Genomic DNA, 24390 nt, shown 5'->3' with positions numbered 1-24390 from the left:
GCTTGCTTTTGATGAATTCTGTTTTTTGTACCTTCGATTGTCATGTTTTGTTTCTTCGTCTTTCGTTGCACAGGTATATTTGCGTGGTTTGACGAATAAAATTTTGTTGTAAGTCAGCGCTGTTGTTTGTGTCCTTCTCTGCCTGGTCCTTCGTCTTCGCGCTGTTTCCCTCCAAAATTAAAGCTGAATTTAAGCCTGACAGCCTATGTTGACGTATGCTGCACACAAAGCAGGCAAGCAAGAGGTCACGGGTTGATTCCAGCCAAGCGCTGCATTTATATGGGGGCACTATGCAAGAACACCTGTACTAAGATTATATGGAAGATGAAGAAACCAGGTGGTCAAAAGTAATTCGTTACCACAACAATGGGCCTCGATAACGTATCCTGATTCTGGCGAGTGAAAGCCAAATATTTTTTTAAACAGTGCACATTATGTACTTCCGCTTAAAATGCATTCAAACAAAATGAGAGACCTACCTACCTTTACTGCGTACATATCTGCGAATGCATTATTCTCTAATAAGAATGAACAAAACAAAACATGGAGTATTATGAAATGCGTGCACGTTTATTTGAAGTCCATGATCTTTGCGTGGCGGGTGCTGCTCAACTGCTGCAAGACAAGCTCTCCAATGTTGTCCGCATTCTTGTGCAGTGCCTGAGTGACATTGCTGCACTTGCCTATAGGAAAGTACACATTGTTCTTATGCACTCCGAAATGCCGATGCTAGATATCAATTCGTGACGTTGGTTCACGTGCTCATTCAGGGTCATCTTCTCTCTCGCTGTCCTTTCCCTGATCAGTATGAACAGTGTTGGTGTGAACAGTGTTGGTGATCTCATCAGTTGTTGGTTCAGCCGACATGCACGCTCTGTATGATACCTTGGTCAAGTGGTTGGAGCAAGGGCGTGCAGTTGGGAGGCAAAAATTTCAGCCACACATTTACTTACCATTAACAAGGTGTGTCGAGCAGTTATCAGTGATAATGAGGATTTTCCCACACACTCCTCATGAAGCGATATTTAGCGCAAAGTAACATGTAGACGAGAATTTAGCGCACAACACGTGTGCTGACTTTCAACAAAATGGTTTATTGCATCCGAAGCACGAATATATACAGTGGTGGTGCTCACACGCTGCACCCAGAGGTCATGCACAGAGAAGTACATTTTTTCTGTGATACATTTTTTTTTACAAGACATGCGAAACAAGTCACTAACTATTGCGCATTCAAAAACACAATTCTTTATTCGGCAGGGACAGGGATGGCTTGCTTACACAATCACTTCTCAACATTGCGATTTTGGTGGCTACTATTAATCTAGGTAATTCGTCATGGTTGGTCAATAACACCTTGGTGTTCTCAAAAACGGGGCCCCGCACCCACAAGCTTTGCAATGCATCGCCAGCCACCCGTCATTGCCCTTCTTTACAAGGTTCCAGTGCTCTCATAACCTGTCATTGAGACAGCACCCCGTCTGTCTGATGTACTGCTTTCCGCATGAGAGGGGAATCTGGTACACCTGCTGGAGTTATTGAAACATTAGTGGGCAAGCTCATAAAGCAATTTGTACTGAATGCAAAATGCCTAGCGAAATCGAACGGAGTTACTGTCAGGAGCACGTTCAGTGTCGATTGCTCCTGGTGCCGTCTGCTAGCCATCATGTGTACATCTGTGGACAATTTCTTTTCGCGCCTGTTCTATGGCCGTGGCACACTCAAAATGATTTTCCGACTCGTTTTCAATCACTGACTACAGTGTTCGGGCTTCGGCTTCCGTGTCTGCGGTAAAGCGCAATACACTATAACCTCATTATAACGAAGTCACATCTGACACGAAATAACTTCGTTATAACCGAAAATTTGTTATAAACCTATATTCTGTATCTATGACCACACTATTCTTCATTTACTTCGTTTAAACGATAATTCGTTATATCCGTGTTTGTTACATCAAGGTTTGAGTATATACGTATACTACGTGCTGCGTGTGTTCGGTTGCCAAGCTTGCTCCTTCGGCTTGATTCTTTTGTTCGGAGTTTTAAGCGCATGCAGACAACAAGTGATGTCATTCAAATCAATTAAGTGGTCATTACAGGCAACAACCTTTGATTAAATCTATGTTTTCAGCAGCTGCAGTGCAAGCGCATCGTAAGTACTTTAATTTAAAAAGAATAAAAAAATGTTGAGAGCACGTGCCAAAAGGGGATACACAACGGTGATATGAAATATTGGTAGACCTTGCGGAGTTTCTTTTTTTTTTTGCAGCATACGTTAATTCCTTTGTTAATAAATCAACGTTTGCTGACTCGTTCACGGTCCTTTGAAAGTATGCTGAACAGAATTAGTGTAATCATACTAACGTAGATAAATACACAGCTTTCACATCGAAAGCCGTAATAAATAGGGGTGTGCGGATATTCGAAATTTCGAATATTTTTCTAATAGTGTTTGCTATTCGATTCGATTTGCACTGGAATTTTACTATTCGAACTATTCGAACTTCCCCAAAACAAATACAGTCAACGTCCGATTGAAAGTGACTCCTTCAAATTTTTAATACGCTTCACCTCATTACACTCTCGTATTGCGGCAAAGCTGCCTTTCAAGCTCCGTTACGGTCGAACTTTGCCAAGACACGGTCAACGTTCGATTGAAAGTGGTGTCTAGATTTTCAATATGCTTCACCTCATTACAACCCGGTATTGCGGCAAAGCTGCCTTTCAAGCTCCGTTACGGCCGAACTTCGCCAAGACACAGTCAACGTCAGATTGGAAGTGGTCCCTAGATTTTCAATATGTTTCACCTCATCACACCACGGTATTGCGGCAAAGCTGCCTTTCAAGCTCTGCTACGGTCGCAAATGTACTAACTCAAGAATACGCTGGTTCCAACATTGGAGATGAAAGACGTGGCAGAGGTGGGGGCTCAATTAATGCTGTTTTAACGCGATAGCGTTAGAGAGCTCGTGTCGCAGAAATTTTGCCGTCGGCGTCGGGACCGTTGGTTGTGAGTGAAAAATCGTCTGTGAGCGAAAATCGAGAAAGAAGCAAATAAAATAAAGAATAAAATTTTGGTGCCATTGAGGATCAAACCCGGGCCGTTCGCGTGGCAAGCAGGTGTTCTACCACAAAGCCAGGATGTTACTTGTAGCTGCTTCGGAAAAAAACACTACATAAATGCCATGTAGTGGAAGGAGTCTCCTTAACGTATTTTGTTCGACAGGTGTCACGACGAAAACTAGCCCATTCGGCGATTTGTAGGCGCATTTGGGAGGCCATCAAAGTACGTCGAAAAAGGCCGGGATAGTGCAGCCATCGCCGCTACAAACACACACGAACTTTCAAACAGCTCTAAAAATGGACAACTATGTCCATCTAGCGGAAATCATATCAAGCCAATGCCGCCTTTCCACAGGAGGCGGTGATCAAGCAAACAGCAAACGCTAGATAATGTGCTGCCATCTGTGAGGCATTGTGAGAGACTTCATGGCCTCTGAGATGGCAAGCGCGCGGCGTGTATCTTGGAGGCCATGCGACTCTTGCTTAGATCAAAAACCTGTATGTACCATTCTCGCGCGCGCGTGTGTGTGTGTGTCTGTGTGCGTGTGTGTGTATCAATACACTTAATAAGTATGCACTTCGTGGTTTAAGTGCGCACTAGGGGCCGGATTTCGCTATTGCGTTCAACTCTTAAAGGCGAAGCTTAAGTGTCTCCCAATTTTTGGACCTGAAATTTGGGCAAGAAGTCCGAAAAATCGGAAGCCGAAGCTTTTTAGCATCCGAAATTTCAGACGTGCTTATATATCGACGTCTACGAGGCAGAATTGGAACTCTGGACTTGAAGGGAGCACAACCTTGTCCGCCACATCAGTTGGGCTTCCACAGAAGTTGAAAGAAGAGGAGTGGCTGAGGAAATGGCATCTTTGCCTATCACCAGTAAAGTGTTGTCGGTAACACTTTGGGTGCACCAAATCATGTACATAAATAGAATTCGGCCTCTACATTGCCTCATTCTTGATAAGACAACTATGAAACACCACCCCGCCAGTGCTTCATCAACCTAGCGAAAAGAAACACTTTCATGTTGCTATCTCATAAGAATATGCTTAGGAATCCTCTCCAACTTTTTTTCTGCAATTTCACTTCGAAGTATTCAAGAAATATTCGAGAAATATTCGAGAAATATTCGCAAGATATTCGATTCAATTCGCACTCATACTTCAATACTCGAAGTCGCTTCGCACCGAAAATTTTGCTATTCGCACAGCTCTAGTAATAAGATGTATGTATTTGCAATAAAATAGTGTAAATCACTCTCAGCGGTCAACTTCTGATAGGGCGTGATGCGATCACTGTACTAAAAAGACTCACAAGGTCTCTTATACATTCGCCTGAGATGACTCAAAGGTAAAAGCCATCTTCTTTTTTTTCAGTCAATTTATTCCTTCCCCGCCCCCCTCCGAATGCTTTCTGGACGTAACATGGTTTTGCACTGCCTCCAGGATCAAAGGCATTGCAGACTTTCCACACATCACCTGGTTTTACATTGCCTCCATGATCCACGCACCGATCACGGAGGCCATGCAAACCGACGATGTCATGTGATGGCGTCATCATGTGACATGAGGTTATGACGTCACAAATTTTGGCGGTCTGTGGTGTCAAGAGGACGTCATTGTTGATGATTTTTTCGATCACTCGTGTTGACGCTCCCGACTCAGGACGCCGACGGTCAATTTTCGCGTTTGATCAGGAATCCAAGCCTTTCACCTTAAAATATTCAATCTTGTTACAGCGCGGTAAAGAATAGAAGTAACCATCCAAAGAGGCCAAAGAATGATGGAAAAGAGGTCTCTTTCTCCTCTTCTTAGACATATTCGCCGATTTTTCCTGCAGTATACCAAGCTGTACTATCGGTGTAAAATGAAACACGAACAGCGGAGCGCGTTCCCCAAGCATTAGGAACTGTATAATGCGCCGTCCTGTCATCATCACTGACAGGCATGCACACCCGATTAGGCAGTATTGCGCAATGAAAAGCACGAATCTGGCTCACGAGCGGCAAACCACAAGAGCGTATCTATCTGTAATCATAAGGGTGTGAACTGCACCACGCGCACCACTGCTGGCGTTTCATTCGGAGCCGATAGTACGCGTAATAAGTTTTACTGTGCATCCAACTCGCCCAATCCAAGCTAGTTGTCTGCAATAACCCACTGGTCGATGAAGTTATCAATTTTATTTTGTCGGCAAACGTTTGGTGTACACAGGTCCACATGACTACAATTGGGAGTGGAATGTGAATTTCATTCAACTCAAGTCTGTTCACATAACGCTAACTTTTGCGAAAAGCCATAAAATTGATCGCGCTTCGCTTCCAAAGCAGCATAGACTCTCTTTAACTCTCTTGGCGGGACGTTCACACTTTCAAGTAAGCTATTTCAACGCCGTCCAGCCCACTGAGTGACGCTACAAACTCGGGGGCATGATCCCGACCGCGATGGCTCTGTGTATATAGAAGATACGTTAAACGTTAAAAGTTTTTTAACCTCCTGTAATGCTAGCAGCCATCTAAAGAACTATCATTACGAGAAAATACAGCTAGTAGTCGAAAAACGCCGTGCGACGCGAGCGAACTATGATGAAAATGCTGCTGTTCTAGCCAGAGCCTAGCAGACGACAAAAGCCAAATCCCTGCCTTTGCATCATCGGAGCGCCGTTCGCAGTGCCACCATCGGTGGCGCACGAGGCGAATAGCTTGGTGATCTTTTGCTGGCCCTTCAAAATTGTTGTAAACGTTGATGGTTCAATTCCGCACTCCTTAGCAGTGTCAGTTTGCTTTTTTCCAGCGTCCACTTGTAAGAAGAATGTGCACCTTTTTTTTGTAAAGGAAATTGCCACGTTTTTTCTTGTTTTTCTTTTTTTGCTGCTCCAGAGGCCATCGCTAATGTAAACAAGCACCAAGGCAAGCAAAACAGCTGTGCGACAAGCGTGCAGACAAGGCAGTGAGGCAAAGCTTCTCAAGGGCAGGCAATGGTGATAGGGCACATTTAGAATAGGGCAGATGCATAAAGAAATGAGCAGGCATTCTGATGATGATGATAGTGGCACATATGGAGCTGGGCATTGTTCACACCGCAATGAGTGATTTGTTACGTTTGAAATTCGTTATTTTGAAGTGTTTGTAAGATAGAAGGATGATAAAATAGATACTATTTTGAAACATTCAGTGTTCTGAAATTTGTAGCAGTGAAATATTTTGCGTTATGCCCATGGACATTTGGAAAGAGATTTTGGAAATATTTGTTAAAGGGACACTAAGGAGAAACAATGAACCGGTTTAGATCGATAAATTGTGCTCTGAGAACTCTAACATCGTTAATTTCACCATCATAGGTTTATTAATATAGGAGAAAATTAAGTTCAATGTTTCATTTTTAAATTTCGCGCCGCAATATCCTCGCGTGACGTCACAGATTTCAAAGTTTATTTATCGTATTTTGGGGCCATTGGCTCAACAAAATTACCCCAAACTTGGTATGTTAAGTCTATGGCCCCCTCAGAGGACAATGTACTTCATTTTTACTGATTAGGAACTACATAGCCCCTGGTAGGCGGCATCAAAGCATGTGACGTCATGGCGAATGGTGTGGAAACTTCAAGGTGGCGTCACCACTCACATTTTGTTTTTGCGCGTTTTCTCGCTTACCAAGCATCTTCTCTCAGCTAGCATGGTTTTTGGTATCGTGAAAGAGTACTTTACTATATGAGAAAAATCATTTTGCTCTTTAGTGTCCCTTTAAATGAAAAAATTGTTAACCTGCGGTTTGCTATGATGAGATTTCACTGTACACTGCCGTCTGTGGGATAGCTTGTGTTAAATTGCTTCTTGGAAATTGCAGCTTCTCTTGTGTTCTCTTGTGTGGGGTACAACAGCTAATTGTAATGCTGAAGCATTCATTTTGGCCTAGTGAATCCTGTTCTCATGCCTTGCATTATTCCTTTCATCCAGACTGACCCCTGAAGGAACTGTACAGAATCGAAATGCCTCAGCAGGTATGCATTACCATTCTTGTCTACTCTTTTGTTTATGCCTGCCTTTCTTCGTTTCCTTGTAGTGTAGCCTGTTTTATTTTTTATTTTTTTAACAGAGTCACACAGCACTTACTGCTGCGCTGTTCTTACCTGAAATTACCCCTTTCATTCAATAAAGCAATTGTATTTTCGTTTGCAAAAGTTTTTGCTGTTGCAATCTCACCTCCATGTCGCAGTAGCGAGCTGCTGCAGAGGTGTGAGCTCAGCTGGTCACACTTTAAGCGCACTAAAAAACTGAGGCTGTGGAGTTGGTGCAAAGCTTTACATATGTAGATTACCGTACTGCACTGGACCTGCATTTCAACTTTTCACATGCTGTGCAGTCGCTGTGATGAGGACCTTTATGGACTTCGTTAAACTTGTGCGAATACAGTCAAATCCCGCTACAATGAAATTGACAAGACACGCGAGAAAGTTTGTTGTCGTGGAATTTCGTTGCAGTCAAATTTCATCTATAACAACAAAATTCAGCAGGATCTGATGACTCGTCCTTTGGTCCCAGCAAGCGCATGCATTGGACTCTCGGTAACTCGGATGTACAGTACGGTCCACTCTTACAGGGAAACACGCGAGCGTGGCTGACAGCCCGCGTGGCGCTGACTAGCGGCGAGATTTGTAAATGCGGCGCATGCGCATACACTTGTAAGAGCGGCGCGCACCCGAACGCCGTAATGAATCTATACGCGTGCACTGCATTTACAAACCTCGCCAGCAGTTAGCGCTCCGCGGACAGCCGGCCACGCGCTCGCTTGTTCCCTCTAAGAGTGGACCATACTGTACTTGGCTGCACACCGAGTGAATGTATTTTCTCGCGTATAACATGCACAAAATATAAAGAAAATTTGGAGCTAAACTCGGGGTGTGGGTTATACACGAATTTCGGTGCGCAAGTTGGCTTCACGGTAATGCAAGGAAGGCGGCTTTGGTTCAATACACGGGTATCATTTTTCTTCCGTGGTTGGTAGTCGAGGGTGCTAGTATATGCAGGGGTGGGTTATGCAGGAAAATACGATATTAGACTACCCTTGGAGCTTGCCGAGCGCGCAGTGCTGTGAATGAGCATGCCCAAGCTTTGCTAGAGGCCAACTGAAAACTAAGTGCCGAAGCTCCGCACTACCATAGCCATAAGCGAACAACTAACGCTTCGTCCCATTTTACGGCTTTATTGCCTTTAATCTTTGGCTGCGTTAGCTGCTTACCTTTGGAGTGTATTGGCTATCGACGATCGCGATGATAGCGACTGCGGTTTCCTGCACAGCAGTTGTGGCAAATGGTAGTTCTGTTTTCAATTTGTGCGTGCTGGCTGTGCACGTGCCTTCAGAACTGCGTCGTTGCTATCAGTCATCGTGTCCACCGTGGTTTTGTCCGCAGCGTTGCAGCAAGCAGCACTGCTTTGAGTTGGTGCGTGTTGGATGCGCACGTACTTCCGTGGTTGCCCATGATCGCGTCAACACGACTGCATTTGTGTTCACAGCAGTTGCGGCAGAATGTACTTACGCTTAAACTAGATGCACGCCAGCCGCGCGTGTGCCTTCATAACGCCGTGGTTGTCATTCACGATCTCGGAGCTAGTGACAACGAGCAGTAAAGTTTTGTTTTGAGCACTGCGTCAGAAACATGGTGGGAGTTCCTGAAGAACAATTCTACTGTGCCCCGCACATGCATCAAACCCACCGGCAGCATCATGGTGGATGGGCGATCTGTCGCCGAGCATCTCAATGGCGAAAAATTTACAGGAATGTGTGTGTGATGGCAGAAAGTGCGTCTCGTTGAAGACATGGGTGTTGTGATGTGGCCGCACTGCTCTGGAAGCCACGAGCCAACCAGAAATTGTCGATCTTCTAGTGTAATTTCGCAGCAGTCCTAGGCAAGTTCCTTCTCTTTGTGTCGTAGCCCTCGCAAAAACTTTGTTGAAGCGGAAGTATCCAGGAAAAGTATTCGTTCTGACGAGTCATTTTTCGCCTTGTTTTCTATGGGCGGCTGACGAGGAAAAAAAATTATTCGTCTTGGTGGAAATTTCATTGTAGCAGGCTTATTATAGCGGGATTCTACTGTATCACATTTTCAATTCGAACCAGTGTCGGAGCGAAGGGCAATTATATTGAATAATTTCGAAGTAATTTGAATAGTAGCAGGATTTTAATAAGAGTGTGGTGCAAGTTACAAGCAGTAAAAATGTTACGTTTTAAAAATTGCCATACAGTATAAGCCCTTGTAACACTCATTTAAACTCTAAAAAATTGCGGGCATTTTGCACCAAGTCACGTAAAGCTTGGGACAGCGAAGCACGGGCCTGTCATCGCTCGTACTCCCCGCGACCGACACGCCTAGCTTCGAGATGCACGGCTTTCTCCTCGGGTGTACACAGCCAGGCTGTGCTCTATAGAGTGGAGGTTGCGCGTGATGTCTCCATCAGTGGGCATGGCTTAGCTATACTGCACATGCGTGGCTTAGCCATGTGGTGTGGTATCTGGTCGCTAGACAACGCGATGCTTGCTTCCTCTTTCTATCTTTTTTCTCTCTCTCTTTCGTTGATGTTCTCTCTTTTTTTTCTTTCTGCATTTCTATTTCTCTTTTTCTCATTCTTGTTGTGCTACGCTTCTCCCCTCCTCCTCACCATCACATCTCCCCTCCTTACGCTCATTTGAGTCATTTTCCTTTCCCACCCCCTTGCCACTCTATACTAAAAGGCTATGTTATGCTCTGCTAGCGTGTTATGCTGGTATGCATGCACAGCATTTAGAAAATGAGAATGGCGGTAAAACACTGATCCAGAAGCTTGTTCCGCTAGAGTGTATTTCATTGAATATGCAGTATGCATAAGAGAAATCTATCGAGTTCAGGAAGAGCCCCAATATTGATGTCTATGTTAGATGACCTGGTTTCATTGAAGTAGTTTTAAATGTGTGACAGGTTGACCTTTCTAAATAGCACCATCATTGTTATACGTGTTTATTTTATATGTGTTGAATATGTATGTTTGTGACATGAACTTGAAAACTATAGGTAAAAAGAAAAGAAAAGAGAGCCTGGTTGGCTGAGTGGTTAGGATGTTCGCCTTCAGATCAAGCGTACGCAGGCTCAATTCCCACCTCGGGAAGAATTTTTTTGCAGCAACAATTTTTCTCTTTCTTGGTATCTTTCCTTCTGTATCTCTGCTTGTTTCTCTCTTTCTTTCTTCTCTCTCTCTACTCGTTCTCAGGGTTATTACAGGCCATGCCATAGTGGTGAGTAGTGGAATCTGCCCACTTATGTGGCACATATCCGTTCATGATGATGATCGTTTTCGGACACGGCCACACACATTACGCCAAGGTAGAACAGTTTCTCTGTTAAAATATTAATCAGGGTGCTGGTAAATTGTACATTTAACCATGAAGCATGGCAGTGTGGATTTCTCCTGGATAGGTGGCATAGTAACTCTAGCTCTACGCTGCAGTGAAACTGTCTTTTCAGGCGGGTTATTTGCAACAAGACATAGTGTGTCATTTGTTGATTTCAAATGCTTCAAAATTTTTGAAACTTTAAATTGGTGCTAATATGAATTTACATACTGTAAAATTCTCACAGGCCATAATATGGGCTTTAATATTCGCACAGGCCTAGACGTTGTTGTAGCAAGGTTTAAGTGCACCCTTACCCTTTGTAAGAGCAGTAGTGGTAGATAGATTGATTAATCAAGCTAGGTCATTAAATAAGCGGTTCTCTTATGGCTCAGGGTTCACGGGACTGCGGTGCATGCATCAATCGTGAAGGATACTTGGACGTAATGCCTTCCAATCGCAAGAAGGCCACCTACTGGAACCCCTGGAGGCGGCGCTACATGCGACTACAGGACGGAACACTCTCCTGCCTCGAGGCACGTCTTGCGAGCACGGTGGCCCTTTCATGTGGTCATTTTATTTTGTTGTTTTGCAGTTCAGGTGATGTCCATGCAATTGATGAGGCGTGCATAGAAGTAGTGAACACAATTCAAGAAGGCTGCTTTTGGGAGCTCAAAACACCTTCTTGCATTTGCTCTGCGCATGCACGCAATTACGGAAGCTGGCCTTTTCGATTGGTCACATCTGTATCTGGCCATATACCCTGCAACAGTGATTTTTAAGAGTGGCCTTAGCCTATTTACGACACCGCACGACTTTAATTGTTCTAGTGAGTGCACTTCTTTACGCTCATGATTGTCGCTCCTAACTTTTTTTCCCCTCTTCTTTCTTAGTGCACTCTAACAAGTTATAACTTTGACCAGTGCCTGTGCCTGTCTCTTAAGTTACCATCTTTGTTTCATTATTAAGTGCGACCAATACAAAGACTTGCATATATTTGAGGACGTTACAGAACACAGTTTAAAAAGAAGAGCCACTAAGACATAATCACTGTGCATGGCATCTTCTCACTCTGTGTTATTGTGACCAAATTCTACTTGCCAGTAATCACGAAGAACACTGTTGGTTTGGTAGCATTGTAACGAAAAATATCGCAAGAAGACAGAGACGGAAGGTGGCACGCATGAGCACTGACTCACAACTGATTTTTATTTGCTGCAGTGCGTGAAATGTATAGCATGCACATGAAAATCAAGAACTTTCAACAATCTCATGCACTTGTCATCCACTCGTAACAATGGCTATAACTATATAACAATGGATTTAACTATAAAAATCTAGAAACTGCTTTTCTTTCTCGATCAGTGCTAGTGACGCCATGCTTACACACGCGCCATCCTGTTCTTTTATGCGTGCAGCTTCAATTATTAATCTAGTCATCTTGTCAGTCGTACCTTCAAAGCGTGGAACGCATCCACTGTCTCGGTAATGCAACCCTAAATGACCGGAAACAGCTGTGTTGACGTTATAATAGTGCTCTTTGAGTCTTTCGTTCAAGCACCTGCCAGTCTGCCCGAAATACGCTTGACCACACGACAAGGGTATAGAATAGACTACATTGTACATGCATTCTACAAAACATCTGCAGTGCTGCATGGAGCAAGTGGTTACTGGCCCATTTCTTTCTTTATTTGCGCGTCCACATAGACCTTGAAGGCACTCAGGGGCAGAAAACACAACCTGCACTCCTGCCCTACTACCTATCTTTTTGAGGTTATGGGAGATGCGGTGCAAGTAAGGTACGACTACTACATTTTTTGTTTCTTCTGGAGGCGTCATCCCACTGCGTGCTCCAACCTTGTATCACATCTGTAAACCCTCAGCCACAGAAGTCAGTATTGGTGCCAGATTGCCAGCTTCTCCCAGTAGTTTAGCTTGTCTTAGCTTGCCTTAGCAATACAAGGTTGGAGCACGCAGTGGGATGACGCCTCCAGAAAAACCAAAAAATGTAGTAGTCTTGCACCGCATCTCCCATAACCTCAAAAAGTTAGGTAGTAGAGCAAGAGTGCACGTCGTGTTTTCTGCCCCTGAGCACCTTCAGGGTCTATGTGGACGCGTAAATAAAGAAAGAAATGGGCCAGTAACCACTTGCTCCATGCAGCACTGTGGATGTTTTGTAGAATGCATGTACAATGTAGTCTATTCTATACCCTTGTCGTGTCGTCAAGCGTATTTCGGGCAGACTGACAGGTCCTTAAACGAAAGACTCAAGGAGCACTATTATAATGTTAACACAGCTGATTCCAGTAATGTAGGGTTGCATTACCGATATTGTGGATGTGTTCCACGCTTTGAAGGTATGGCAGTGCTTAGCCGCTCATCAGACAAGATGACTAGATTAATAATCGAAGCTGCATGCATAAAGAACAGGATGGCGCATGTGTAAGCATGGCGTCACTAGCACTGACCGAGAAAGAATAGCAGTTTCTAGATTTTTATAGTGAAATGAGTAAGCCATTGTTATGAGTGGACAAGTGAATGAGATTGTCGAACAGTTCTTGATTTTGTGTTGTATGCTATATATTTCATGCACTGCAGCAAATAAAAATCCATCGTGAGTCAGCGCTCATGCGTCCGTACCTGTCTTCTCACGCTGTTTTTTCATTACAGTGCATCATCATCAACTATATTCCTGTTCTGACCTCATTTCATTGTTGCAGGGGTATGACTTGATCCTGCATATTTCTTAATTTTTTCATCAGCAGTTTTGTGGAAACATGTTGTAGCTGTATAAACAAAGCTGATATTTGTTTGTTGGTTTCTCTCTGACACCAGCATGACAAGTCAACAAAGCCACTGGTGAAGATGCAATTGCTTGGTGGTCAGGTTGACACCCTCGAGAACCACATGATTGGCATTGATGATCGGGTAAGCCTTATTGGTGCATCTGTGCATTCGTGGCTTAATAGTCTTGTTTTTGGTAATCGTGCATGAAGAATCAGCATCAGCAAGCAGCTAATTAGATGCCTATATGCAATTTATCAATTCAGTGCTGATAAAACTTGAAGAGCTTTTCTCTAGCCAGCTGTAACCTCAGGTTATTTCATATAGCATTCCGTACTCTTTGTAGAGAGAACACTAACTGGTCTATTATCCAATTCATTTTACAAAAAGAGTGGGAAGCATACTCTATATTTGTGTTAAATACAGTAATTCCTCGTTATAACGAAGTCAGCGGGACGGTGAAAACATTCGTTATAAGCGGTATTTCGATATAGGCAACCACTCGAGAAAAGCTAAAGCAGTCGAGCTTTAATTGCGCTACAACTGCAATGAAGTCGAAACGCAATGTTGTGTGAAGCAAAACTTCATTCAGGTGCAAAAAAAAGGCATTCTGAATAGCACAATCACATGGCCAATCACACAGCGCACCTCATGAAATGCTATGGCACAAGCCAGCCCGCAGTCTTTTGGGCACTTTTCGGCATCCAAGAGACCGCGGTTTTCTGGCGTCACGAAGCACCAGGAAAACTTTATTTTCGTGCAGATTTTATCTCGGGGCAGCAGGGTTGCGATTACGACCGAAATTAACAGTTCTGGTGCGCTGTACCATGGAATTTGATAGCTCCCATTCACTCTGCAGTACAGTTGCCGACCGATTTTTGGGACCTGGTGGGGACCGCAAAATAGTCTGAAGAAGTTTTAAAGACATGAAAATTAAGTTTTTTTTGGATTAGAGTAGCCTAAAAAAAATTCTCCAATAATGCCCTGCATCGTGGCACGCTTGGGGATGAGCAGATTTGGTTGTATTTGGTCAACAGTAATGTCATCAGTACAATGCACGCTTTATAGCAATCGCTGCCGCCGACCGTTGTTGGCAGCATGGTTGGTGGCTCCATGGCATCAAGCAAACAAAGTTGGACGCTGGTCACAAAGGGATGCACGCAAAGTCTCATCTGGTTGGTGAGATTTAACGTTGCGGTCTGGGGTTCTTAAACCTGCACTGAAATCGCACAGTACGTGAGCGTCCAGCATTTCGCCTCCATCGAAACGCAACCACCGCAACGGCAGAGAAAATCTGACGCGCACAATGTCTCAGACACACACTCGACACACCACAAGCACAACCACATGCAGAATGACAGCAGGAAAAACAAGCACACGCAAAAAAAAACAGTACTGGCGTAATAATGATGGCGATAAGGCTGACTGTAAAGAAAAGTTGCGTCCCTGAGAGCACTGGCATTCATTCCGATAGCACAAAAAAATTAAGGACCATCCTGTCTACATGTCCTCTCTTGTGTCTGTGTCTTAATTTTTTTTGCATTACTGAAATGATCGAATACCAGTGATCACAACCAACTAGCCCGCATTACCGCCTTGACTCCCCTAGAGCATTGGGGAGTCAAGCTCTTCCTTGGCTGGCAAGCCAAGGAAGAGCGGGCATGGCCTCCGGAACTGGAAGATTGTGTGTACTGCCAATCTTGGAGGCAACACAACTGGCCACTGGAAGCCATGCCAAACTTCACCAAGGCAGCGAAAAATCCAACATGGCGGCTTTCAAAACTAAGCGGCGCGGCTCAAAATGAGTGATTCAGTCCGAGAAATCAAACATTACAGCATAAAGTTGTCCGAAAAAATCGGTTGCAAAAATGTATTAGTGCTATGGGAGCCTTGATGGAATATCCATCAAGTCCTAAATATGAAGTCCGAAATATCCACCAAGTCCAAATTTTTGGAGTTGTAAAAAAAAAACGCCAGGCCTGCGTGGAAAGCGCAGCACCGCGCAGCACAGTCACAGCGAAAGCTAGAAGAGCGGCATTTCTAGAGCCCATTATAAACTATCTTGTGGCTACTAATACAAGTACATTAGCAACGTACCCACTACGCCACAAATCATAATTTTTGGGAAGTTGGGAAGCACCACCACGACATTATTCGTTATTCTGAGAAGCGACGAGAGGTACCATCTGTGAGGCATTATGTGCACTTTGTTATTGCGGTGGTTGATGACGGTGAAGAATTATGGCCGAGCCCTCGTAATGGGTTGGAAGCTTTAACGACCCACTAGTTACGTAATTCATATTTGTGACGCCGGTCGTTATTAACTGTGCCACCACCCTTTATAACATACGTTAACCGGAGAAACGAGAGAGCGAGAGAGAGAAGGAATTAACTTTATTGAGAGCCTGAGGAAATGGATCATGGGAGCCTTATGGGCTTCCTTGGCAACCAATAGAAGTGCACTTGCCAGGAACACTACACTATAAATCATCATACTTTTTGTGAAGTAGGGAAGCAGCCCATATGCAATTTTTCGTCAATCTGCGGAGAACCGTGGTACTCGCTAAACACCTGTAAGGCATTATGTGCACTTTCTTGATGCTGTGGCTGATGACGATGAAGAATTATTGTAGAGGCCTTGTAATGGGTTGGAAGCACTCAACAACCCACTCGTTGCGCAATTTGCATTGGTGTGACCCCGGTTACAGAATTCGCGTTTGTGTGACGCCTGGTTGTTATTTTACTTTCTACCAACTACAATACATATGTTAATGTGGTTCCTTCCCGACAAGAAGCCTGTATAGGGTCTTTTGCAACGCAGTTTCAAGCACCGGCATGGCCCCGAGGTAGAACACTGGGCTCCCACGCAGAGGGCCCAGGTTCGAACCTCGTTCCATCCTGGAAATTTTTCTTATTTCCTTTTTTTTTTTTATTTCGTGCGATAGAGGTTACGGACGCCGGCGGTGGCGGCGGCGGCAGCGGCGGACAACTACGGCACCAAAAACGGCCGTTGAAATGAGCTCAAAAGCTTTCGCTGTAAAACCATCGGCGACTGTAAGCAGCAGGGAACACTAGGCATTCGCTTGGTACCCATTACGAGGCGGTCATCGGTCATGGGTTTGTAGTTTTGTGGTCTGTTCTGTGCCTGCATGAGACGGTCGGCGGCATTAATTGACACTGCATGCACAAAAGGGTCGCCATCGCTCGGCGACGCCTCCGCTCACTCCTCTTAGTGGGTCAAGCTTTGTGTGCTTCAAGTAATGCAGCGTGCATTTGGGTCGGGACCAGAAGAAATTTCAAATAAGAATATTCGAGGTAAACGATTTCGTTATGAAGAGGGCTTACTGTATGTTGTAAAACAGCATTTTGTTTTGCAGGATTGTCCACCGTATCACTTGTAGCATTACTTGTGGTCTTTTCGTCTGGTTTTGTGGTCTCTTCTTAATTATTAAACCACTTTGCATATTATGTGCTGATTAACTTGTATTGGTAAGGAACTCCTCTACAACAGTGCACTGCCGGGCAAATGTAGAACTGTGAACTCGAAGGTTGCAAGATCGATTCCTGGCCACCACGGCCGCATTTTCGATTGAGGTGAAAATGCCTGAGGCCCGTGTACTTAGATTTAAGTGCACGTCAAAAAACCCCAGGTGGACGAAATCTCCTGAGCCCTCCACTACGATGTCCCTCATAATCATATCATGATTTTGGGACGTTAAACCCCAACAATTATTAGAACCATGAATTTATTTACAAGCTTGGCTGCTGGCTTCTGTAGGAGTAGCTGACAAGTCGTACTCACCGTTATAATATTGCAAAGCAAAGGGAATACAAACTACGCTTTCAAAGATGTCGCACAGCAAGCATCAGTGCGTGTTATAAAGTACACAAATGAAATGCAAGCATAAAACATGAACAACAGACATTTTAACGTGATAGCGTTAAGAAGGTTGTTTCACAGAAACTCCGGTGTCGGCATCTTTAGTTGTGAGCAAAAAATTAGCATCGTCCGTGAGCGAAAATTCCAGGTAGATGCAAATGAAGAAAATAAAGAAACCTTTGGTTGGAGTGGGACCAGGGATTTGAACCTGCAACCCTTCACTCCGCGGGGTGATGCATCTAGCCACTTGGCCACCATGCATACATCCTCTAACATACTAACGGCACGCTATTTATACACCGTTCAGCATTGGTATTACGCACATCTCGGAGGTTCTTCAGCGGCTTGACAAAACACACGCGAGATGGCGCAAAGGGCCTACGGCTTTTAAACGGCATCACCCCGCCATGTGGTCATGTTTCATCACGCTGCATGCATGGATGTTGGATCCGGAGGGCGTCTGCACTTTGGCTTTCCTTGTGGCACGTTTTAGGTCTCCACTGAGATGCGTCACCAGGCTAGCCATTGGGAAGGCGATACGAACACAGCCCTGTTATGCTATCGCATTCTACTCTTGAAAGCGAAGCTCAAGCATCCTCCAAGTTTTTTTAAATGGTGCAAGACTAAGAGACTGTAATTGGCTGGTAAAAGTGCATTGTAAAACATATCGGGATGAGTACTGAATGTGTTGAGATGTATGACTGCCCCCACGCAAGAGCCCATGTGTAGCATTGGGTATATAGCTCTCATTGCTATAATCAGATCACCCGTGATCTTAACGATCAACGTTTGTCGCGAATGGGCCGAGATGCCTATAAACTAGGGGTGTGCATATATTCGAACTTTCGGATATTTTTCGAATAGTGTTTGCTATTCGATTCGATTCACACTGGAATTTGACCGAACTTCCGGAAGATAAATACAGTCAATGTCCAATTTTTCGGGCTCTCAGGGACCGCAAAATTGTCCGCAAGATTGTGCACTCCAAAAAAACTAATTCATGCTTTTTTATTCCACTCAAGCGGTCAAATCGCCACAGCCATGTCCGAATAGCTTTAATGCCTCCTAGTACACTTATCAGGCATTTCGGTGCACGTCCAGGCTCTCAGTTAGTACCTGCCGTGAACCCTGCTAACTAAGTCCAACCGCCAGTTGCAAATGTGCATCTCGCCACTGATACAAGCCCAGTGCCACTAGATACAAGCAAAGCGCCAGAATAGATTACACATGGAGCATGGAACTCTCTCGCATGGAGCATTGCAAATGATTTGGAGCATCGCCGAATCTCCGCCAATATGCGTCATTTGCTTCTGCGTGAAGCCGATCGTCCTAGTGTGCAGCACATCGCCAACTAAGCGATGCCATCACCGCCGGGCGCTTGCTGTACATATACGCACGCGTTTGTCATGACCAGTTTTCATAACGCTCACTCCGTTCCTGACCGCACACGGGTGCGGCGATGGTGAGCTGCTTTCGTTCGTGAAGGCAATGTGTATGTGCGGCGCATTTAGCGGTCTCGCACACAAGACAGCATGAACGGTGGCGCGGCATGTTTCAGGTTATACTCGTACCACTGCACTCGGCTACATACACTACTGAGCAGTTAGCTGAAGATGCTTGTCTAAGGGTTGGCGCGTTTGGCCGCCTGCCGCCATCACGCCTCCGTGCATTTCCAGTGCTTATCCGTAAAGACATCGCCACACTGCGCTGTGACAGTGGCCCCTTCAGATTTTCGATATGCTTCACCCCATCACACTCTGGCATTGCGGCAAAAGCTGCCTTTGGAATCTGCTACGGCCGCTAACAGATTGACTCAAGAAAGCGCTGCTTTCGAACCTACGAGATGATAGATGCGGCAGAAATGAGGGTTTTGATTAATGCCGGTTCGGACCTTGAACTTGGGCAGAAAGTCCAAAAAATCGGACGCCGAAAGTTTCAATGTCCGAAATTTCAGATGTTCTTATACATTGACGTCTATGGGGCAGATTAGGGACTCCGGACTCGAAGGGAATGCGCCCTTGTCTGCCAACATCAGTTGGGGCCTCCACAGAAGTGAAAAGGAGGAGTGGAGGAGGCAATAGCGTCTTTTTAGTTTCACGCGTAAAAAGTGTTGCCAACACACATTGGTTGCACATACAATCATGTAATACATACATTCAGCCTCTGCATTGCCTCATTCTTGATAAGACAACTGGGAACACCACTCCTCCAGCGCTTTCATGTTGCTATCTCATAAGAATATGCTCGAGGTCCTCTGCAATTTTTTTTTCTGTAATTTCGCTTCGAGTATTAAAAAAATATTGACAACATTCGTGAATATTCGTTTCGATTCGCACCGCTAGTGGTGTGCGAATAGTGAATTTTAGAACTGAATCGAATAGTGATGAAACCGAATCGGATACGAATACAATCGAATGCTATTCGAATAGTTTCGAATAGTAAGGGCAACAATTTTCAAAATAGCCTAGAGACTGGTATGGTGACAATTTTCAAGACGGCCCAAGAATTCCACAACATTTTATTTGAATAAATATTCACACACTTAACAAGGAACATTACGATTACTTTTAAACGACAGAAAATACCACAATTATTAAAGGAGCACTGACACAAAATTTCGAAGGCGAGATAATGAGTGAAATAGATGTATGTGGAGCCATAGACAACGTCTACAAAATATCAAGGGCAAATAGAGTTTAGAAACATATTTAAATCATTTTAAAGGGGCCCGCAACACTTTTTGAGCAGGGTACTCGAGGCTCCCGAGAACACGCGAGCCAAATATATAGCGAAGCGAGCGGCCTGGAATTTACAATAAATTCTCAAAGTCAGCTGAAAATCGCTCCCTCTTCTCTCGACAAATGATGTATTAGTCCGCATATTGACGCGGTTGTCGGCAGTTCCACATGTTATAATCACAAATAACACCTTCATTATTACCTTCGTTGTTAATTTTTGAGTTCAATAAGTGATATATGTGTGTTTATATTGTGTTATGCCGTTAAACGCCGAACAAACATAATATTAGCACTTTCGGTCTCACCGACAGCTCGTCTGCTCGTAGTTGTGGTGGTTGCGTTTTCTTCACCATGCGCAGTGCCGAAATCGTGAATATTTCTGTGCTTTTGACCATCGCCGTTTGCCGTTGAGAGTGGCAGCCGTTCGAGTGTTGTCTCGTCAGCTGGAAACTGCATCGTCGGCGCAATTCTCACGACTGACGGAGACAGCGGTGCAGCATTTCTCCGATAACAATGCTGGCGCCGGCTAGTTTAGAATACCTAGTGTTCGCTGTATGGCGAGAGTCCCGTTCGCTGTCTGTTCAGTATGTCCTTGAGCCGTACCTCGGCGTATCCCCCCCGTAGACTCACGTTCCCGAGAAACCGCGACACGCAACCAAGCAGACCTCGCATTTTCACGGTAGCTTGCAGACAGCCGGGGGATGGGTCCGCACCGGCCGATGCCCCACGATCCTTTCTTCTAGTCTTTAGTTCTTTGTTGTCAGCCCACACCTCGCTGTGCGCTCGCATTCGAAGAGCAAGCAGCATCGAAGTACCGCCACTAGGAGAAGGGTGCAAGCAGCTTTGCCGTTTGATATAGTTCAAGCACAGGCAGGGCGACAGAGGCGTGTATCGGAGTGTGGGTCGAAACCCATCTCAGTCTGCATTCGTTCCAAACGCGCACGGCAGTTTGCGTCCATGGTTTTGCAGTTCGAGGTGCCACCCACATTACAAAACCGCTTGCAGTTTCAAGCATGCGCGATACACGGTGCGATGGGCTCCGCGCAACGACGACCACGCAAGCCGACCGGAAGTGGCGCCACGGACCACGGGGTTGCGTTGAGACGCCAGAGAGAAAAAATGAAAAAAAAAAAAAATGCCGCCAGCGCTGACGTAACTCTTCGGCGCCGTCCTCGCACCTCCGCCCTCCCTGCCTTCACGCCCCGCGCAGCTTTCCCGCGCGCTCGCGGCGTTGAGTTTGAGGGAGAAAGCTGCGGAACGTGATCTCTATAATTTGGTAGCACCACTTAGACTTGACGGATTTGAAAAATTTTTGCGGCATATGACTCGTGAAGAGTCATACGTCAATAATGAGACTATTCCAATATAGCTAAGAAAGGTGTTGCAGGGCCTCTTTAAAGTGCATGCCGCGCGACTGAGCGAGATGCGAGTGCTTCGCGACGCCGACATCAACGCGGCGGATGTGTAAACAAACCTATATCACGAGTTTGTGTTGGCTGGGGCTGGTTGTGCCCTTGCGCTTGTGCCGTGCTACCTGCCATTTCTTCCTCCGTGCCTGCGGCTTTGCGTGTGCTAGTTGTGTTCTCTTCCGCTGTTCGCTCGTCGTGTCCGTTGGCAGATGTTATGGCCCGCTCACGCTAGCGGCAAACCTGCCGCAACGGTGCGGTGCCGCAGAACGTCGGCCGTCGCCGCACGCGCGAGAGCTGTCCAACTTGCACGGCAAGCTTCGCCGGCAAGGCATTCGCGCCTCCGAAAAACATGGCAGCACTGCCAAAAGCGGTTGTCGTCCACTTTGAATCTATCAAGTGGCCGCCGTGCAGCAACTATAGGGTCTTCGAAATATTTGTAACTGCAGGTGAAATATTCAAAGTGGTACTTTGTCAACAGCTTTTAAATAAAACTGAGGCATAAATATTAAGCAATTTTCATGAGTTAACATCATCATGAATTCATAGTGAAGAAGGTTAATTGCTGACACTGTCGCTTCGGTGACACTGGAGTTTTAGCAAAAACACCTCATCCTGCGATCAATATGGCGTCAATAGTGCCGTAAGTACATGGGCTGCATGCATCTGGGTATTTGATGATGAAAACAAGAATAGTACCTCTCGCTGTTCCCAAGTCTCGCTCCTTCGAGCTTTTCGTCATTGCTGATTATATGAAAACTATGAGAAAAGATTTGGTATTTCAAATATGCACTATTCGATTCGAGTACTGAATCGTAGAATGCTATTCGATTCGTTATTCAAAATTTTTCGAATATTTGCGCACCCCTAGCACTCACATTTTAATATTCTAATTCGCTTCGCACTAAAAATGTTGCTATTCACACAGCTCTGCTATAAACTTAATTTACTTTGATGCGATTCAAGTAAGTAAATTTGACACTTACTTTGTTATGTTCTGTCCAGATTAAGCTGAAGCTGAAGCGATGGTGATTTTTGCAGAAGGGGCACTATGTGGCAGTCAAGTGCAACTCTGAGTCCGACTGTCGTGCATGGCTAGAAGCCCTGCAGTCGCACTGCCAACAGGATCCCCAACGCAGCTTTGTGCAGCCCGTTGAGAGGCCCCTGCCCTGCAGCAAGGTTGGTTGATGCTCATAGTGTCTGCATAACATAATAAAATCGAGTGTGGTGCTTTTACATGCCAAGACCATGGCCCAACGAAGAGGCTTAGCATAGAAACACAAACATTTCGGTGGGTCATTCCCTAACTGTGCTTACAACACAGGGCTACATGTGGATGAAAGAAGGGACAAAAATGCAGACAGCACTCCTGTTGTCTTTCACTGTAGACAGAGTTAAGGCTAACCATAGTGGCAGACTTCTAATTAATTTTTAACAACACTGAATCTAAGCATGCTAGTGTCCCTGCATTTAGCCCCACTTGAAATGTTTACTGCTACAGAGATCAAACTGGCACCCACAGGCTTATGCAGGGTTCTCTGTTAGAGGGAGTCACGTTTCATTGTAGCAGCTATTGAGCTGCTGTGAATGGGTATTCAAATGATATGTACTAAAAAATGTACATAATGAGTGTACGTGTAATGAGTCTGCACATATATGTATATAATGAGTCTCACATACGAGTGCATGCTTAATGTGTGTGCATACAAGTGTGTATGTAATAAGTGTATACATTGAGTGTGTACATGCTCTCATGTTGTTGTGATGGAATGCATTGATAGCTGCAGACATTGTTGTCGACAACCTGACATGTGGCTCTTATGCGTGCATCATCGTACATTCCAGTGTTATCGCTGGTGGTCATGAATGTTTCAGATTGTACTCAACTGTACTCATTGCACATGCAGTATCAGTAGAACATTCAGTAGTACTTGACAATGTTCTATTACTCTAAATATATTGGTTGGTACATAATCTGAACATAATCAAACAGCAAATAGTAATTTCATTTTACACTGTCTTCACTTGCTGCTGTTGGACTTAATTTTAGCAGTGTGTGGTAATCAAATGCGGTAAATCAATATGGACACATCAAGCATAGTGTAAATAATTATACAGTGAGTACATGGCGAGTGTACCGTACATATTACAGGTGTGTTGGTAAATCTTTGCAAGCATAGTTGCCATTTCATGCGAAAACACTTTAAACCACTAGAGCATCGTTAGCTGTAATAGTTTTTCACAGCACTGTGTGCTGTGTTGTGATGTTTCATGCATTCCGTATAGCTTGTGCAACATGTCCATCCAGCAAGAACACATCGTATTTCATATGTTAAACATTAACCGAATGATGGCTGTTGCATAACAAAGGCAGATTTCTGGGAAAGGCCTTTGTCCTTTGGTGGACGCAAAATAGGCTGTTTATAATGGTTAAAACTTTCTATGAACACTTCTTTTGCATGCCTTATCCTTTCCACTGTGGAGGTTAAGAAAGTAATGTTCGTTGAATTGTAATTTTTTTTTTACTTCGTCAGATTAGGCAAAATTATTTTGAATTAACTAGACGTTGAACCACCACTGGAAGACGGAAGAAACAGAAGGGGCGTCCCATTTCTTCTGCCTTTTCTTTTCTTCCGTTGGTGGTTCGGTGTCTAGTTTATTCAAAGTAATGCACCAACCAGCCTAGCAATAAGTCCTGCTAAGCTTATTAGATGCTTACAGTGCTCACAGTTCAAGTGATTTAAGAGGGCAAAACTACAACATGGTCAGATCAATAGTGAGGGCCGCTGTTAACTTTTGTTATGTTCATTTAGTAGTTGTGTACAATGTTTACGCTGTGCCACTTTCTGAACCACACAACGTTTTTTTTTTTTTCTCATTTTGTCGCAGCGTGTTGTGATAGTTGACCTGGGTGGATGCTCGATCCGGGCTGGAGTCCTCATGGAACAGCGTGAGTAATGTGTCATGTCAATGTCATCAACAATTTGAAGTTGTGTGGGAACAAAATCTCGCTTTTCTTGGCTCCTTAATCTTCTAATAAGGGACTGTTTCTTTAGAGATGCATGGTTGTTGAGGTGGACGTCTTCGTTACATAAATCATACTGCTTTGAGGAGCATGGAGATGTACACTAAAACAGACTTTTAAACAGGCACATTTTA

The 24390-nt window shown here is 44.6% G+C and overlaps 1 protein-coding gene across 1 annotated transcript; it reads left to right on the top strand.

The window, feature by feature from the left end:
- Positions 1–7030: 7030 nt before the first annotated feature.
- On the top strand, positions 7031–24181 carry LOC119378274 (uncharacterized; the record flags this gene model as incomplete). The annotated part of the gene is made up of 5 exons (XM_037647463.1): positions 7031–7061; positions 10819–10959; positions 13259–13351; positions 22273–22410; positions 24121–24181. Coding segments are annotated over exons 1-5 (445 nt in total), but the record flags the coding sequence as incomplete, so codon positions are not given.
- Between the last annotated feature and the right edge of the window lie 209 nt (positions 24182–24390).

Source organism: Rhipicephalus sanguineus, unplaced genomic scaffold (genome assembly GCF_013339695.2).
Source record: "Rhipicephalus sanguineus isolate Rsan-2018 unplaced genomic scaffold, BIME_Rsan_1.4 Seq758, whole genome shotgun sequence".
Taxonomy (NCBI): domain Eukaryota; kingdom Metazoa; phylum Arthropoda; class Arachnida; order Ixodida; family Ixodidae; genus Rhipicephalus; species Rhipicephalus sanguineus.
This window is presented reverse-complemented; position numbering and strand designations above follow the sequence as displayed.